Raw genomic sequence first — 19,436 nt, forward strand, 5'->3', positions numbered from 1 at the left:
ACATTTGCCTCTGTTGCCTTCTAACTGGGACTCCTGACAACATTTGTAACGCACACTGGAAGCTAGTTAGTCACTAGCAGCTCCATCCTGCTTAGAGACGCAAGGAGGCAACAGTTTCTTTTTCTCCCACAATCGGCGCTGTTTCCGTTCTGCTACAGTTTGACTTCTGCTGGAACCTACATTGTTTGCTCTGCTCCCCGCTCATCCGCAGCCCTAGGAAAACCAGTGGTTTAGCACTGAATTGGCACACCAAAGATTGCCATTTGTTCCGATTTAGCTCCAAAGAGTGGTTTTTAGGGGGGAAGCATCAAGGCAAAGGCAAAACCACACAAGCGGAAGTCTGGACAAACCCTGCAGGGTGATGTGTTAGCAGTCTTCAAATAGTTTTCCTATGGAAGGTGGACCAACCTTGCTTTCTGCTGCTCCAGAGGGCTCCTTAACCTGTGGTTACAAATGACAAGGAAGGAGATTCTGACTAAGCAGTAGGAAGAACAGTCTCACAGCAAGAGCCATTCGACGGTGGAGCAGAACAACCTTGGGAGGTGGTACACTCTCCTTTCTTGGAGGTTTTTAAGCAGAGGTTGGATGGCCAACGTGAGTGGCGCTGTGGGTTAAACCACAGAGCCTAGGGCTTGCCGATCAGAAGGTCGGTGGTTCGAATCCCCGCGATGGGTTGAGCTCCCGTTTCTCGGTCCCTGCTCCTGCCCACCTAGCAGTTCGAAAGCACATCAAAGTGCAAGTAGATAAATAGGTACCGCTCCGGCGGGAAGGTAAACGGCATTTCCGTGCCCTGCTCTGGTTCGCCAGAAGCGGCTTAGTCATGCTGGCCACATGACCTGGAAGCTGTACGCCAGCTCCCTCGGCCAGTAAAGCAAGATGAGTACTGCAACCCCAGAGTCGGACATGGCTGGACCTAATGGTCAGGGGTCCCTTTACTTTTACCTAGATGGCCATTGGCCAAGGGTTATTTAGCTGCGATTCCAACATTGTAGGGGGGTTGGACTAGATGACTCTTGATTGTTTCTTCCAATTCTACAAATTAATGATTCCATGATGGGTGGGGTATAAATAAATTGTTGTTGTTGTTTGTTGTTATTCTGTGACTGTTGGTGAATCCCACTTAGAATCATAGAATGATAGAGTTGGAAGAGACCCCAAGGGCCATCCAGTCCAACCCCCTGCCAAGCAGGAAACACCATCAAAGCATTCCTGACAGATGGCTGTCAAGCCTCCGCTTAAAGACCTCCAAAGAAGGAGACTCCACCACACTCCTTGGTAGCAAATTCCACTGCCGAACAGCTCTTACTGTCAGGAAGTTCTTCCTAATGTTTAGGTCAGGGGTCTGCAACCCGCGGCTCCGGAGCCACATGCGGCTCTTTTACACCTTTGCCGCGGCTCCGGGGTGGATATGCCCGTCCACTTCTCCAGCTGGCCAGTGGCAGCAGCCGCCCTCCAGCTGGCCGGCGGCTCGCCCTTCGGAGGCTGAGGGCGCTGCTGCTGTGCTGCTCTGCTCATGCGTCGTGCCTCGTTTCTGCCAGCGTAGGCGCAGCAGCAGACAGCAGCAGTTTACCTCCGGAGGTGTGGCTGCTGCTGCTGGCGTGGAGCTGCTGCTGGCTGCTACGTCGAGGCAACGACGAGGTAGGCAGCTGCGGGCTGGGCCAGGGGTGGCAGGCGAGGGCAAGGGGGGAAGCCCTCTTTTTAAAAATGGTCGAGGAAGCGGCGCCTGTTTCCCTGCCGCTGCCTCCTTCGCTCCTGGTTCCGCTCGCAGCCTCAGACCGCGCTCTCTCCGCCCCGGAGCAAGGCCGTGACGCCCCAAAAGGTTGCAGTTTTTCCTCTGTTCTGAGTGTGTGTTAGGGGAGCCTTGACAAAGCACCTGTTGGCGTGGAAGAGAGGAGTCCTAACTTGGATCTGTATTCATGTGCAAAATCTATCGCCATTGTCATTAAGGGGGCAGGGAACTCCCCTAAAAAGGTTTGAACACTATGAACTACTACAGCCACCTGTATGCAAGTCAGCACAAACATCACAGGCTTCTCTGGTGCAATTCTGTGCTTTATTTAGCAAGAGAGGAGGTTGGAAGAGGTGAGCATAGCCTCTGGTCTGGAATATTAAGGGTAAAAGACACTAAGATTATTGTAAAAGCCAGCAGTCTTCAATTAGACATGGGACAAACATTTAACACAAGTGTGCAGTTGAGGACTCATTTTAAAAAAAACAACAAATCAAATATTTGTATGCTGTTGCAACCCACCTTGGATCAGGCTGTGACCTGGTAGTGGTCCCCAGGGTGGATAAAAATGAATGATTTTTTTTTATTTAAAATGAAGGATTTTTTTATTTAAATCAGATTTTTTAAAATTTAAATCGGATTTTTTAAAATAAAATGCAGTGTTATATTTGTTTTAAATGTCGCAATGGTTTTGCGGCTCCCAGTTTTTTTCCCCCCTTCGGAAACGGGTCTAAGTGGCTCTTTTTGTCTTAAAGGTTGCAGACCCCTGGTTTAGGTGGAATCTTCTTTCTTGTAGTTTGAATCCATTGCCCCGTGTCCGCTTCTCTGGAGCAGCAGAAAACAACCTTTTGCCCTCCTCTATATGACATCCTTTTCTAGATTTGAACATGGCTATCATATCCCCCCTTAACCTTCTCTTCTCCAGGCTAAACATACCCAGCTCCCTAAGCTGTTCCTCATATTTGCTTGCATGATTTCTGCTCCAATGCTTCTCCCAGACTTGTCTGAGCAAATGTTTCTGTAGTAGTAGTAATAGTAGTAGTAGTAGTAGTAGTAGTAGTAGTTGTTGTGTTGTTCAGTCGTTCAGTCGTGTCCGACTCTTCGTGACCCCATGGACCAGAGCACGCCAGGCACGCCTATCCTTCACTGCCTCCCGCAGTTTGGCCAAACTCATGTTAGTAGCTTCGAGAATACTGTCCAACCATCTCATCCTCTGTCGTCCCCTTCTCCTTGTGCCCTCCATCTTTCCCAACATCAGGGTCTTTTCCAGGGAGTCTTCTCTTCTCATGAGGTGGCCAAAGTACTGGAGCCTCAACTTCAGGATCTGTCCTTCTAGTGAGCACTCAGGGCCGATTTCCTTGAGAATGGATAGGTTTGATCTTCTTGCAGTCCATGGGACTCTCAAGAGTCTCCTCCAGCACCATAGTTCAAAAGCATCAATTCTTCGGCGATCAGCCTTCTTGATGGTCCAGCTCTCACTTCCGTACATTACTACTGGGAAAACCATAGCTTTAACTATACGGACCTTTGTTGGCAAGGTGATGTCTTTGCTTTTTAAGATGCTGTCTAGGTTTGTCATTGCTTTTCTCCCAAGAGAAAAGTAGTAGTAGTAGTAGTAGTAGTAATAATAATAATAATAATAATAATAATAATAATAATAATAATAATCTCAGAGTCCCTGAATCCTCGGCTGCCTGCAGCTCTTGTGCCCCCAAAGACTGACGACTCCTTTCTCTCCATGCTGCCCTTTTGCAGAGGCTCTAGCAGGAAGCAAATTAATTTCCAGAAGCTGTTTTAGTACTCCTAACATTTCATGAGCCAGCTCTTCAGCGGTGGAGCCCTGCCAGGCCAAACAGAGGACGGAAGAAGCCCTCCGCTCCTTCCTTGGTTGGTGAGGAGTGAGCCGAGGACCGCTGGGATTTTAACTCTCGCCCCCTAGGACTGGATCGGATTGGGGTCAGAGTGTGACCCTGAGGGCATCAATCAATATGGAAGAGGCCCTTGGTCGGAGAGAGTGGACCAGGGGGCACAGTTGGCATGGGCCAACTTTCTCCGGCTAGAGGCAGAAGCCAAACTGCAGTGACTTTGCTTGGATTCCTGGATTGGCTTCCAGGGTTTTAAAGCTAAAACAGCAGGGCTTCTGTTTTCCAGGGAATTGAAGGCTGTTTCAAAGAGGAATCACTGCTCACGGTACATTCATACAACAGTGTGATGCAGCAGCTAAAAAAGCCAATGCAATTCTGGGCTGCATCAATAGGAGTATAGCGTCTCTAGATCAAGGGAAGTAATAGTACCACTGTATTCCGCTCTGGTCAGACCTCACCTGGGATACTGTGTCCAGTTCTGGGCACCACAGTTCAAGAAGGATACTGACAAGCTGGAACGTGTCCAGAGGAGGGCAACCAAAATGGTCCAAGGCCTGGAAACGATGCCTTATGAGGAACGGCTTAGGGAGCTGGGTATGTTTAGCCTGGAGAAGAGAAGGTTAAGGGGTGATATGATAGCCATGTTCAAATCTAGAAAAGGATGTCATATAGAGGAGGGCGAAAGGTTGTTTTCTGCTGCTCCAGAGAAGCGGACACGGGGCAATGGATTCAAACTACAAGAAAGAAGATTCCACCTAAACATTAGGAAGAACTTCCTGACAGTAAGAGCTGTTCGGCAGTGGAATTTGCTGCCAAGGAGTGTGGTGGAGTCTCCTTCTTTGGAGGTCTTTAAGCGGAGGCTTGACAGCCATCTGTCAGGAATGCTTTGATGGTGTTTCCTGCTTGGCAGGGGGTTGGACTGGATGGCCCTTGTGGTCTCTTCCAACTCAGTGATTCTATTATTTGTCCTCTTCTGCTTCTTGTCATTGGACTTGGCAGGTTTTGGAACTGGTTTGGAGTCCTGCGCCACCTCTTCTTGACGTGGGGTGAACATGGGGTGAGAAGGAACAAGCTTCCTCACCTGCCTTTGTCAATCTGGTGCCCTTCAGATGCTCTGGACCACAGTTTCCATTCTGGTTGGGGCTCTTGTGGGCATATGGATGTTCTACACTGTGGGAAGCAAAATCTCTTCCCAATTTCACACCCTGGAAAACTGGAGTCTCCTTAGCAGATAAATTGAAGTAGGGAGTGCGTGCCTTGGAGGTAGAAGGTTCACAGGTAGAAGGGACATTGGTGGCGCTGTGGTCTAAACCACTGAGCCTCTTGGGCTTGCTGATCAGAAGGTCAGCGGTTCGAATCCCCGTGACGGGGTGAGCTCCCATTGCTCTGTCCCAGCTCCTGCCAACCTAGCAGTTCGAAAGCACGCCAGTGCAAGTAGATAAATAGGTACTGCAAGTAGATAAATAGGTACTGCAGGTGTTTCCGTGCTCTCTGGCACTTGTCATGGTGTCCCGTTGCTCCAGAAGCGGTTTAGTCATGCTGCCCACATGACCTGGAAAGCTGTCTGTGGACAAACGCCAGCTCCCTCGGCCTGAAAGCGAGAGGAGTGCCGCAACCCCAGAGTCACCTTTGACTGGACTTAACCATCCAGGGGTCCTTTACCTTTTTTTTTCCTTCTCCCCACCTTTAGAAGGTTCAAAAGCCTTTGGGGCTGGGCTACATTCAACTGTAGCAAGGCTTGGGGGCTAGATGCATCTGTCCAGGTGTCTCTGCTTGGCCCTCAGAAGTCTCGCCAGGCCACGCTTGTCCGCAATTGTCCCTCTCCCCCCCCCCCCCACACACACCCCGGCCTCATGGCTCTGTACATTGCACCCTTTCCAGCAAACAAGCCTGCTGCTGCTTTGCACATGGAGCTTGCCTGCCCTCTGAATTTTCACTGCTGCCGCCTGTGGTTTGTTATGAATTTTGTTTAATACGGAGGAGTCTCAAGAGTTTGAGGCTGCCTTCTCCATTCCCCCTCCACCCTTGGGTGCCGGCTGGAAGCCGTAGGGGAGGGGAAAGGGACCCCGATTATCAGGGATTCTCGGGTTCTGCTAATTGCACAGGGCACGATAAGTGGCAACTGAGAGTCAGCTCCCCAGGCAGAGATGTAGCATATTATTGACCGATCGTCCTCATGTCCACAGCTGATGGGAGAGCAGAGGGGCAGCAGCAGGCGTTCCCGGAGCCAGATTGATCAGCACGAGATTGATTGGTGCGAAAGGATTGTGTGTTTGTTTCCCTGGGACAAGCAAATAGGGTTCCTGATTAGATGATTCGGGATCGGAGGGAAAAAATATTTCTGTCCCTACTTTTGCTTTTCTCGATCTCTCTTCTCCCTCGTTTAAAACATTAAAAATCAATCAATCAAAGGGGAACCTTGCAAAGCAGCAGGCGTGTTCCAGAAGAGCAGCCACGTTTATCTGCAGTAAAAACTACAAGGAAGGAATAAACACATATTATTATTACAGTTACAGGTCTTAATACAAATAAATTTCAGAAATAGACTGGAAAGAGAAGTGGCTGAATTGCAACTAATCACCAAACTTAAAACCATGGAGAAACCTGGTCTGAACAAAGACATTGGATTCTTATCTCATTATACATAACGAAGCCGTCTTTAGCCATCTCACCCCTTGCCTTTCCCTGCAAGACTAATTGCAGCCGTTAAGAGTCGTCAACAGGTTTTCCAGCTGATCACCCGTTCCCACCACCCTTCTGAGTAATACCCCTCCCCACTCCCTCACTATATTTGAGGATCTGGTGACTTCTGTTTCAGTGTATCTGAAGAAGTGTGCACGCACACGAAAGCTCATACCAAGAACAAACTCAGTTGGTCTCTAAGGTGCTACTGGAAAGAATTTTTTATTTTGTTTCACATATTATTATTATTATTTATTTGTGACGCCAAAGCCATCACACACAAAAAACAAAATATCACATTTGTTGTTGTTGTTCAGTCGTTCAGTCGTGTCTGACTCTTCATGGCCCCATGGACCAGAGCACGCCAGGCACGCCTATCCTTCACTGCCTCCCGCAGTTTGGTCAGACTCGTGCCAGTCGCTTCGAGAACACCGTCCAACCATCTCATCCTCTGTCGTCCCCTTCTCCTTGTGCCCTCCATCTTTCCCAACATCAGGGTCTTTTCTAGGGAGTCTTCTCTTCTCATGAGGTGGCCAAAGTACTGGAGCCTCAACTTCAGGATCTGTCCTTCCAGTGAGCACTCAGGGCTGATTTCCCTAAGAATCGATCGGTTTGTTCTTCTTGCAGTCCATGGGACTCTCAAGAGTCTCCTCCAGCACCATAATTCAAAAGCATCAATTCTTCGGCGATCAGCCTTCTTGATGGTCCAGCTCTCACTTCCGTACATCACTACTGGGAAAACCATAGCTTTAACTATACGGACCTTTGTCGGCAAGGTGATGTCTTTGCTTTTTAAGATGCTGTCTAGGTTTGTCATTGCTTTTCTCCCAAGAAGCAGGCGTCTTCTAATTTCGTGACTGCTGTCACCATCTGCAGTGATCATGGAACCCAAGAAAGTGAAATCTCTCACTGCCTCCATTTCTTCCCCTTCTATTTGCCAGGAGGTGATGGGACCAGTGGCCATGATCTTAGTTTTTTTGATGTTGAGCTTCAGACCATATTTTGCGCTCTCTTCTTTCACCCTCATTAAAAGGTTCTTTAATTCCTCCAAATATCACATAGAACAGGATAAAATACTGTTAAGGAAAAATTCCGGGGTGAGAGACTACTCAACAGCCCTGCTCATCGGGGTGCAAGTCTCTCTCGGGTCTATGTGGTCATTCTGTAGCGACACAGCACATGTGTGCTATGGAGCGGCGCCGGCAGCAAACCGCGAGCAAGCCGCAGAGCGAGGCTTTTTACTGGGTGGGGCTCGGCTTGGGCGTCATGGGGGGGCGCAGAGTGTCACCCCCTCCAGGGTGGCACATGGGGCAGACCGCCCCAACGCAACCCCCTTGCTCCGCCCCGGGGGCTTCCCGGTTTAGTAAATAATTGCATACCTTGTGATCACAAAGATTATTAGGAGAAGAAGGAAATTTAATTAAATATCAATTGCATATCTTTGGAACATAGATAAATTATAGATGCATATTTATATGTAAAATTAGTGGTGAGCTGAATTGGAATATCACAAGCAGTTGGGATTTTTTTCCCCAGCACCAGCAACTTTAATGAAAACCCACAACTCCTCAGCAAAATGCAGAATAATAAATTAATAACTTTTTAGTATGTGGGCTCATGACTTAGCCTCTGGGGTATTCCCTCGGTGGGTCTCTCTGGCTGAGAGCCGGCGGGCAAGTGGGCAAGCGGCAGGCCGCCACATGTTGGAAAGCAAAGCAAAGTTGTGATAAAACCACTGCGCAGGCGGTTTAGGTTGAGAGGCAGTGACTGCCCCTTGGCTTTGAACCCTCATCTCTCCCAGCTCCCAATCTGACACTCTTAAGCACCACAGCACAATAGCAAATGTGATAATTTAAGGAAGTTTCTGGCTTTGGTGGGCCTCTGGTCTGTGGGCCTTTGTGCGCCTAGCTAGATCAGGCCAGTGGTCCACCCAGTCCAGCACCCTCTTCTCATTGTGGTCGGATGCTCATTATGGAAAACCAGCAAGCAGGATTTGAAAACAGGAACCCTCTCTCTTCCTGTGCTTTCCAACAACTGGGATTCAGAAGCATTCAGAGCCAGTGTGGTGTAGTGGTTAAGAGCAGTGGACTTGTAATCTGGTGAACCGGGTTGGCGTCTCCGCTCCTCCACATGCAGCTGCTGGGCAGTGGCATAGGAAGGTAGGGGCATTGAGAGCGGCAAGCCCCCGGTTCCAACCTGGAGAGGGGTGACACTTGGTGCCACCCCCGCGCGACTCCCAAGCCACCGCCCAGCACCACTTCCGTGCGGCAGCTGCTCATGCAACAACTCTTTGCGTGTGCGCTGCAGCCTTATGAGTTGCTGCACAGACGGGGTGCCGCTTGCGCCCGGCATCCGGGACGGACTGTGCAAGTGCGGAAGCCCGCACGGACTGCACATGTGCACACTTGCGCAGTCCGTCCCGGATGCCAGGCATGAGCAACTGCCACTTGGACGGGCTGAGGCAGCCCGTCCATGTGGCTGCTCATGCCCGGCAGCCTTGTGCACCCGGCAGCCTGGACAGACTCCGCTTCGTCATGACACATGCGCGCTACGGAGCGGCACCCCACCCCAGGGGGGTGCCCCTGCATTTGCCACTCTGGGCGGCAAAGCGGCTCCATATACCACTGCTGCTGGGTAACCTTGGGCTAGTCACACTTCTCTGAAGTCTCTCAGCCCCACTCACCTCACAGAGGGAGGGAAAGGAGAATGTTAGCCGCTTGGAGACTCCTTCAGGTAGTGAGAAAGCGGGATATCAAATCCAAACTCCTCCTCTTCTTCTTCTTCTTCTTCTTCTTCTTCTTCTTCTTCTTCTTCTTCTTCTTCTTCTTCTTCCTGCCTGTGCCACAGCAGAGCCACAGTGACAAGTAGCCATCCATAGTCCTTTCCTCCAGCATCTTTTTCATTTTTATTTATTTATTGATAATAATTTTTGTTAGCTTTCAATTACAGTCCGATAACAGCCTCATTAAAACAATGCCAAATCATAATACAGTTACTAATACCAATCATTCAGATACCAAATTATATAATTTAGGTGGGGGGGGGCGCATGCTAGAATTGATGGTTTGATGATTTACTTCATTTCTGTGTTTCGAAATCTGATTAATTTCAATTACACTCCGGTCAAAATAGCAATCCCTTATATAACGACTGCAATATTAACAACTTCCATTTGTATTGACACATACTGTATATATTTGCATTGTACTGTGTGTGTGTGTGTACACAGGTGAAACTCGAAAAATTAGAATATCGTGGAAAAGTCCATTGATGTAAGCAATTGTTTTCATTAGCTACTGGAATTCAATGTATGAGATAGACTCATGACATGCAAAGCGAGATACGTCAAGCCTTTGCTTGTTATAATTGTGATGATTATGGTGTACAGCTGATGAGAACCCCAAATTAACAATTTCAACTTTGGGGTTTTCATCAGCTGCACGCCATAATCATCACAATTATAACAAGCAAAGGCTTGACATATCTCGCTTTGCATGTCACGAGTCTATCTCATATATTAGCTTCACCTTTTAAGTTGAATTATTTGAAGAAATTACCTTTCCACGATATTCTAATTTTTCTTGGTTTCCAGGCCCTTGATCATCTTGGTCGCCAACCTCTGCTCACGTTCCAGCTTGTCAACATCCTTCTTAAATTGTGGTGCCCAGAATTGGACACAGGACTCCATGTGAGGCCCTGACCAAGGCAGGACGCAACGGTTCGTGTTCAGCTTGTGATGCCCGCATGTTCCAAAATAAAACACCTGCGGTGGCATGTTAGAACCGCGTTTTCACAGGATAATGTCGGAGTCTTGCCCAGAGGCTCCGAAGGAAGATGCCCAAGGTTGGCCTTGCAAAGGGAAGAATTCTAGAATGCCAAAGTGGTGGGGGAGAGATTTTGAAAAGCTGTGTATCATCAACCCTGATCCCTGAGAGCTGTTCTTTGCTGTCCAGGGGGAGCAGGGAACACACTCCTTCACTCAACCACCTTCCAGCTGCCGCCTCAAAGTCACTTAAATGAAGTTATCCACATGCCAAGCTGTCTAATTGGGGTGGTGGGCAGGGCACAGCAAGCTAAATATATGAGCAAAGCTCTCCATCTGCCCATGTTCTCTTGGGGAGAGGCGTAACGGTCAAATCTGCACGGGAGCCCGAAGGCAGAAGGTGCCTCTGGCAAGCAAAACGTGGTCAAGAGCGACGCCCGCTGGCTGGCCCCCGATGGAGAGGTGGCCTTGAAGGGTCTGATCTTGTCTCTCTGAGTGCTTTCGATTCGAGAGGCAGCCGGGGGGTGATTGCGCCGCTTAAGAGTGGCAGTCCTGGCTGCAGCGCCACACGAACAAGGGATATAAATAAAAGGAGGCAGCCCCCACGACGTCTTCCGGTGGATCCGCAGATGTCCTGTGGTCCCCCCAGAGAAGCTGTTGCTGAGAAGCAAGAGGCCGGAAACAGATTGCTGGTCTCGGTTGTTTAGTTGTACAGCGAATGTCCGCAATGACGGGAGAATGGGGACGCTTCTTCTGGCGCATGGTTCAAATTCACTGGAAGTACAGGGAGATGCATGAGTGCCATCAATCACCCAGTGGCTGTGGGAATGTTCAGGGCTGCAGGAGAGGATACATTGTTTATTAATATGCTTCCTAGCTTGCGCTAGTTACATCCCCCTTTTTACATGCACAGCAGTTAGCTGGTTGCAGGCTCGTGTGAGCCTCTCACTATTATACAATTCAGTCTGTCTCGGGTTGAATTGTACGTTTCTGGTAAATTCCCTTTAATCCCTCTTTAAAAGAATAAAGACATGATGATCTTATTCAAAGTCAGTAAAAGAAGTTTACTCACATCAGTTCACAGTTGGATCCCTGAAGGCAGACTTAAGTTACAAATATGTACATGTGGATCTACCCCATATGGGGGAATAATCCCATTGCTTCTGCTAGCTGAGAGCTAGCAGAGCAGTCCTAGCTAAAAGCTGCTCAAACGAAGAAGGAAGTCAAAAAGAGGGAAGGGTGCTGCGTGACTCGTCCTTTTGTTACCTGGACAGGTAAGGTCACGCCCACATTTTATCACATGCAAAAGGAAGGATGCTCCAGCCAGGAGGAACAGGAAGTTTTTGACTGGCTGGACCAAACATTCCCTCGCATGTCTTCTCTAGCATTACAAGGAATGTTGTACTTGACTGCCTCTCATGGATCACGGGACACTTCCGGGTGGAGGCAGCATCTTGCCAACAAGCCATATTTTTCTGCATGCACAGCTGGTATGTGAGGGCCCTTATCTATGCGCTTTAAGGCTGCGTGCAATTATACACTGGCTCCAATGTGCTCCCACTGCAGGTGTCTGAAACCATGTGCACATTGCAGTTTCCACAATCCGTATCTCCCCTGTAGTTTCATGAGAATTGCTGATTGGCGCGTTTCCCCTCAAAGCAGCTTCCGTCCGATTCAGAAACATCGGCCACATTAAGCTGAGGTGCGTACATTTGAGAAAGCTGCTCCCAGGGCCAGCCCAACCTTGAGGGAAGGCAAGGCGGCTGCCTTGGGCAGCAGAATCGACAGGAGCAGCAGATCCCAATGTAAGCTCTTCATTCCCCCCTCATTCTAGATTTTCACTCACCCCTTCTTCCCTAGCAGGGAGGGGGCATTATTTTGCGGTTTGACTCAGGTGCTAAAATGTCTGTGAGGACAAGAGCTGTTTGATAGTGGGATGGACTACCTTGGAAGGTGGCAAACTCTTCCTCATTGGTCATCTGCCAGGAACTCTTTAGCTGTGATTCCTGTATTGCAGTGGGTTGGACTAGATGACCCACAGGGTCCCTTCCAACTCTACAATTCAGTGGTTCCATGAAACGTGACTTCTTCTTCTTCTTCTCCTCCTCCTCCTCCTCCTCCTCCCCTTCTTCTTCTCCTTCTCCTTCTCCTTCTCCTTCTCCTTCTCCTTCTCCTTCTCCTCCTCCTCCTCCTCCTCCTCCTCCTCCTCCTCCTCCTCCTCCTCTTCTTCTTCTTCTTCTTCTTCTTCTTCTTCTTCTTCTTCTTCTTCTTCTTCTTCTTCTTCTTCTTCTTCTTCTTCTTCTTTTCCTCCTCCTCCTCCTCCTCCTCCTCCTCCTCTGGTGATCACTTGTAGCTGAGTAAGATTGTCTTCCATAAACATTGTTTTAACAGTGACTGTGGAGGCCAGTTCTGGATCCACACTTCCTTCCACAGTGGGGGCATAGGTTTCCAGGCATGCCTTCGTCTTAGCATGTTTCTCCCTTGCGTCCTGAGTTCGAGTGTCTTCAAAGCCCATGACACCTTTGGTAAAGGCTGTTCTCCAACTGGAGCGCTCGCAGTCCAGTTTTTCCCAATTGTTGGTGTTTATACTACATTTTTTTTTCCTTGAGAGTGTCTTTAAACCTCTTTTGTTGACCACCGGCATGACGCTTTCCATTTTTAAGTTGGGAATAGAGTAGTTGCTTTGGAAGAGGATCATCAGACATCCACACATCACGACCAGTCCAACGAAGTTGATGAGGATGAATCAAATCACAGGGCTGTTGACCACATAACAAAATGAGAACACAAAATACATAACCAAAAAAACCCCCAAAGCAATAAGTGTTTAGTGAGTCTAAATCAGCGTTAACATGTCTTTCTTTTGGGAATTTTGTGACCGCAGGCGAATTTGAAGAAGTTCATGGAATATGTGCAGACGCTGAACGTGGAGAAGGTCAGCAGGCTGCTGGAGAAGGGACTGGACCCCAACTTCCACGACCCGGACAGCGGAGGTGAGGAGAGGGGTGTTTGCAAGGAGAGGCTCTGGGTGGGGCTTGGGTGAGGGAAGCTGGAGGGGGGGTCAGGAAAGCAAGAAGGAAAAAGACCAGGTGGGGGCTTAGCTTAGGGGTGGGGAGCCTCAGACCCTGAAGCTGAATGTGGCCCTCAAAGCCTCCATTCCTGGCCCTTGGTTGGCAGGAGCAGGGACCGAGCAACGGGAGGTCACCCCATCGCGGGGATTCGAACCGCCAACCTTCTGATCGGCAAGCCCTAGGCTCTGTGGTTTAGACCACAGCGCCACCCGCATCCCTATAACTGAATGGTATAGTAAAATAAGCAGGGATTTGTGATATGTAAAATGAACCATGGAAAGAGGAGAAGGGAAGTCACTGATATCTGAAGGATGTAAAATGAGCATTTTAAATTGTAAAACAGAAAATATAAGAAACAAAACAAAGTCCCTTGGATGTCGGAAGATCTGGAGCCCAGAAGAAGTCCTGGTGCTCCCCTTTCCTGTCTGGTCCCTGTGGGAGGGAGGGAGGGGAGACTACCGGTAGCTGACATCAGCTCTTTCCTCCAGGGTTTTGTTTTCTTTACCTGGCTGTGGCCAGATCTTGCTGGACTCCCACCATCATCTGGCCGGCATCTGTTTGGCCACTGTCACAATAGGATGCTGGCCTGGACAGGCTTCCTTGGGCCTGATCCAGCAGACTCTGCCTCTGTTCTTCTTCCCACTGGTCAGTGTGACCAATGGCCAGGGATGGTGGCGGCTGCATTGGAGCAGCATTTGGGGGGGCACCCGTGCTTCCCACCCCTCCTTTAAAGGTCTCGTTGAGGAGTCTCTGTTGGGTGCGGAAGGAGGCAGGAGGCCACGGCGAAGGTGTCCAAGGAGGCGTGGGTTTAATAAGCAATAAGGGCAAGCTTAATGAAACTTCATTTAGCCCTTTAAGGAGACGGAATGCGTTATGTATAATTTAAGCAGACGGTTAGCTTGTACGATACTCCTGCCTGTTATATTTATGAAGCAAAAGCGTGCAAGTTCCCCGTTCGCACCCGAACAACAATTAATTACCAAGAGATGCAGCGCTGGAGCAGAGGGGCACACTCCGCAGCGTTGGTCAGTCTCCTTGCTAGTTGGCAAACAGGAGAGAAATAAAACAGAAGCCGAAAATAGAAACCATCAATATCTCCTTATCTGGGCTTGGAAAGGGACCGTGGAGCTTAGCTTTTCCGTGCAGAATCGCTTCAAGTGCCATCAGTGCCATTTGGCTGGGTGTCTGGAAAAAGAAGAGAGTTCTGTCGGGATCTTTCGTTGCTTGTCCCCATCAATTTTTGGGAATGGAGTTGAGAGATGACCTAACCTGGGGAGAAGACAGCAAAGACCTGAGGAAGAGAGCACAGCAGAGGTGATATTTTCTGAGAACCCTCCGGAAAAATCATCTCTCAAAGGACCTGTTGATGGCATTTGACCACTGTACTGTTGAGAGTGTATTAAGTTATGGTCTGTGTGTGTGGTTTGGGAGTTGCACGGTCAGGGAAAGAACAATGCTGTCCAGAGTTGTACAGACTGTGGAGAGAATAATTGGGTGCACTCTTCCCACCTTGGAACAAATCGATGCCTCCAGGTGCCATAAGAAAGCGGTAGAGATAGTGCAGGATAGTGCACACCCCGGAAATGATCTCTTTCAGCTTCTGCCTTCTGGAAGAAGGTTGTTGTTGTTGTTGTTGTTGTTCAGTCGTTCAGTCGTGTCCGACTCTTCGTGACCCCATGGACCAGAGCACGCCAGACACCCCTATCCTCCACTGCCTCCCGCAGTTTGGCCAAACTCATGTTAGTAGCTTCGAGAACACTGTCCAACCATCTCATCCTCTGTCGGCCCCTTCTCCTTGTGCCCTCCATCTTTCCCAACATCAGGGTCTTTTCCAGGGAGTCTTCTCTTCTCACGAGGTGGCCAAAGTACTGGAGCCTCAGCTTCAGGATCTGTCCTTCCAGTGAGAAGGACATGGAAGAAGGTGCAGGGTTATAAAGACGAGGACTAGCCACCTGAAAAACTGTTTGTATCCAAAAGCGATTTTGGTTTTAAACGCAGTGTGAGGCTGTCTCTAAGGGAGTATCTGTATTTAGTTGTGGGGCATTAGAGTTTTTAGGGGGCTAACCAGGTAGGGTATTAAAGTTTAGGAGGTTAATTATGCCCAGGCAGGATGGGGAAGGAGTCGACAGGCATTTTCAGGATAGTAGGCTTGTGGGAGGGAGGGAGGAGAGACTAGCTGACATCAGCTCTTTCCTCCAGTGTTTTGTTTTCTCTACATGGCTGTGGCCAGATCTTGCTGGACTCCCACCATCATCTGGCCGGCATCTGTTTGGCCACTGTCACAATAGGATGCTGGCCTGGACAGGCTTCCTTTGGCCTGATCCAGCAGACTCTGCCTCTGTTCTTCTTCCCACTGCTCAGTGTGACCAATGGCCAGGGATGGTGGCGGCTGCATTGGAGCAGCATTTGGGGGGGGGGCACCCGTGCTTCCCACCCCTCCTTTAAAGGTCTCGTTGAGGAGTCTCTGGTGGGTGCGGAAGGAGGCAGGAGGCCACGGCGAAGGGGTCCAAGGAGGCATGGGTTTAATAAGCAATAAGGGCAAGCTTAATGAAACTTCATTTAGCCCTTTAAGGAGACGGAATGCGTTATGTATAATTTAAGCAGACGGTTAGCTCGTACGATACTCCTGCCTGTTATATTTATGAAGCAAAAGCGTGCAAGTTCCACGTTCGCACCCGAACAACAATTAATTACCAAGAGATGCAGCGCTGGAGCAGAGGGGCACACTCCGCAGCGTTGGTCAGTCTCCTTGCCAGTTGGCAAACAGGAGAGAAATAAAACAGAAGCCGAAAATAGAAACCATCAATATCTCCTTATCTGGGCTTGGAAAGGGACAGTGGAGCTTAGCTTTTCCGTGCAGAATCGCTTCAAGTGCCATCAGTGCCATTTGGCTGGGTGTCTGGAAAAAGAAGAGAGTTCTGTCGGGATCTTTCGTTGCTTGTCCCCATCGATTTTTGGGAATGGAGTTGAGAGATGACCTAACCTGGGGAGAAGACAGCAAAGACCTGAGGAAGAGAGCACAGCAGAGGTGATATTTTCTGAGAACCCTCCGGAAAAATCATCTCTCAAAGGACCTGTTGATGGCATTTGACCACTGTACTGTTGAGAGTGTATTAAGTTATGGTCTGTGTGTGTGGTTTGGGAGTTGCACGGTCAGGGAAAGAACAATGCTGTCCAGAGTTGTACAGACTGTGGAGAGAATAATTGGGTGCACTCTTCCCACCTTGGAACAAATCGATGCCTCCAGGTGCCATCAGAAAGCGGTAGAGATAGTGCAGGATAGTGTGCACTCCGGAAATGATCTCTTTCAGCTTCTGCCTTCTGGAAGAAGGTTGTTGTTGTTGTTGTTGTTCAGTTGTTCAGTCGTGTCCGACTCTTCGTGACCCCATGGACCAGAGCACGCCAGGCACGCCTATCCTTCACTGCCTCCCGCAGTTTGGTCAGACTCATGTTGGTAGCTTCGAGAACACTGTCCAACCATCTCATCCTCTGTCGTCCCCTTCTCCTTGTGCCCTCCATCTTTCCCAACATCAGGGTCTTTTCCAGGGAGTCTTCTCTTCTCACGAGGTGGCCAAAGTACTGCAGCCTCAGCTTCAGGATCTGTCCTTCCAGTGAGAAGGACATGGAAGAAGATACAGGGTTATGAAGACCAGGACCAGCCGCCTGAGAAACAGTTTCTATCCAAAAGCGATTTTGGTTTTAAACGCAGTGTAAGGCTGTCTCTAAGGGAGTATCTGTATTTAGTTGTGGGGCATTAGAGTTTTTAGGGGGCTAACCAGGTAGGGTATTAAAGTTTAGGAGGTTAATTATGCCCAGGCAGGATGGGGAAGGAGTCGACAGGCATTTTCAGGATAGTAGGCTTGTCAGTTTTTGCATGTCTGATGTAGATTTTTCAATTTTGTTGTTCTGTATAGGACAATGACAATAAAGATTATCGTATCGTATCATATCATTTTCCATCCTCTCCACCACTCAGCAGCTGGGAGAAAGGACCGAGGACCCCCCCCCCCCCGGCATGTCTCCCTCTGCTGCTGTGAAATGCTGTGAAAAAGCTTTTTCAAAAAAGAAAAAAAGTTTTGAAAAATATATCGAATTTGCCATAAGCTCGCCGTTGCCATCTCATGTCACATTTGCATAATGCACTTAAAACACACTTAAAACATTATTCCAGTTACAGGTGGGTAGCCGTGTTGGTCTGCCATAGTCAAAACAAAATCGAAAATTCTTTCTAGTAGCACCTTAGAGACCAACTGAGTTTGTTCCTGGTATGAGCTTTCGTGTGCATGCACACTTCTTCAGATACACTGAAACAGAAGTCACCAGATCCTTAAATATAGTGGGGGAGTGGGGAGTAATACCCCTCCCCACTCCCCCACTATATTTAAGGATCTGGTGACTTCTGTTTCAGTGTATCTGAAGAAGTGTGCATGCACACGAAAGCTCATACCAGGAACAAACTCAGTTGGTCTCTAAGGTGCTACTAGAAAGAATTTTCGATTTTGTTAAAACATTATATTTGCAGCTGGATAGCTGAGTCCTGAGAAAGGTTCGCTGCCTGCAGTGGCATTCCGAGGGGGACGGGGGGCGGTCCGCTCCAGGTACCATTCCGAAGTGGTGTGTGTGACAAAATGCCAACCACCGATCGGCGGCACACCCCTGGGCACGTGCCGCTTGCTGCACACACACACCCCGGGATGCGCACCACACCCTGCGGGCAGTGTGCCACACCACCAGGATGCAGGTCACACCCCCGGAATGCGTGTCACGCCCCCTGAGACAAGCGCTGCTCCTGGTACTGGAGAAGGTTGCATCGCCTCTGCCTGCCTGAAAAGGATATTGGGGTCTTGGTGGACCACAAGCTTTAACATGAGTCCACAGTGTGATGCAGCAGCAAAAAAAGCTAATGCTATTGTAGTCTGCATCAACATAAGTCTAGTGTCCAGATCAAGGGAAGTCAAAGTCCCCCTCTATTCTGCCTTGGTCAGGCCACACCTGGAATACTGTGTCCAGTTCTGGGTGCTGCAATTTAAGAAAGATGTTGAGAAGCTGGAATGTGTGCAGAGGAAGGCTACCTTAACAGATTAGAGAACCGGGCCAAAGCAAACAAGATGAATTTGAACAGGGAGGAATGTAAAGTACTACACTTGGGCAAAAAAAAAGAAAGGCACAACTACAGGATGATTGACACCTGGCTTGAGAGCAGTACATGTGAAAAGGATCTAGGAGTCTTGGTAGACCACAAACCTGACATGAGTCAACAGTGTGATGCAGCAGCTAAAAAAGCCAATGCAATTCTGGGCTGCATCAATAGGAGTATAGCATCTAGATCAAGGGAAGCAATAGTACCACTGTATTCCGCTCTGGTCAGACCTCACCTGGAATACTGTGTCCAGTTCTGGGCACCACAGTTCAAGAAGGACATGGACAAGGGGGTTGGACTGGATGGCCCTTGTGGTCTCTTCCAACTCTAGGATTCTAGGATTCTATTCTAACCAAGATGATCAAGGATCTAGAAACCAAGCCTTGTGAGGAATGGTTGAAGGAGCTGGGTATGTTTTTCCTGGAGAAGAGGAGGCTGAGAGGAGATGGGATATATCAAGGGCTGTCCCATGGAAGATGGAAGACGGAGCAATTTTGCAATTCCATGATTCTCCTTTTCAAGCGGGAGGGGGCAAGGCCCTTTTGCCAGGAAAGGAGCAGCTGGGTTGCTGTGGCTACAAGGCCAGGTCTCCATCGCTTTGGGTGCGCTTCATAGATTTCATGCTCCTGTACTGAATCCTCAAATGACCTGCCAAAAATACCAGGCTTTCTCTAGCGAGAGAGAGATTCTGCCCTTGGATTTATCCATCGCGGTGTCGTTCAAAGCTGGACTATCCCTCCCGGATCCTGAGAGCTTTCTGACTCTCCAACTACAACGGAGGGATCTTAGCGGCTTGTTGGGGTTTTGGAAAAAGTCAGGTTCAGAGGCTCCGGATGAGATGCTGGGTCCAGAGCCGGCCGGGGCAGCTCTGTGCTCCATCTCTGGCATGGAGAGGCTTCAGGGGACTTGCAGCTGTGAGCTCATAAACCTTTATGGGCTGGAAATAATCCAGCTTCTTCTGTTGCTTTATGCACCTCATGCTTTGTGCAGGAAGGGAGACACGCTGGGGTGGAAAAGGCTTTTAAGAGATGTGATTTGTTGGAGCGAAGATTCTGTTCCTCTCCCTCAGACTTTACAAGTGAAGACCCAGGGAGATAGGCTGTGGGATTATTATTATTATTATTATTATTATTATTATTATTATTATTATTATTTTGGGGAGAGGAATCCCAGCCCTGCAAAAGAC

The 19,436-nt window shown here is 48.9% G+C and overlaps 1 protein-coding gene across 1 annotated transcript in view; it reads left to right on the forward strand.

Annotated features, from left to right (window-relative positions):
* The window catches only part of SHANK3 (SH3 and multiple ankyrin repeat domains 3), a 350,793-nt gene that overhangs the window by 94,379 nt on the left and 236,978 nt on the right, over positions 1-19,436 (forward strand). Inside the window, exon 4 of the mRNA XM_033162485.1 lies at positions 12,924-13,032. Within this exon, the coding sequence (XP_033018376.1) occupies positions 12,924-13,032 (109 nt within the window). The remainder of the gene's footprint in view (positions 1-12,923; positions 13,033-19,436) is intronic.

The sequence above is a fragment of the Lacerta agilis genome, chromosome 10, assembly GCF_009819535.1.
Source record: "Lacerta agilis isolate rLacAgi1 chromosome 10, rLacAgi1.pri, whole genome shotgun sequence".
Taxonomy (NCBI): Eukaryota; Metazoa; Chordata; class Lepidosauria; order Squamata; family Lacertidae; genus Lacerta; species Lacerta agilis.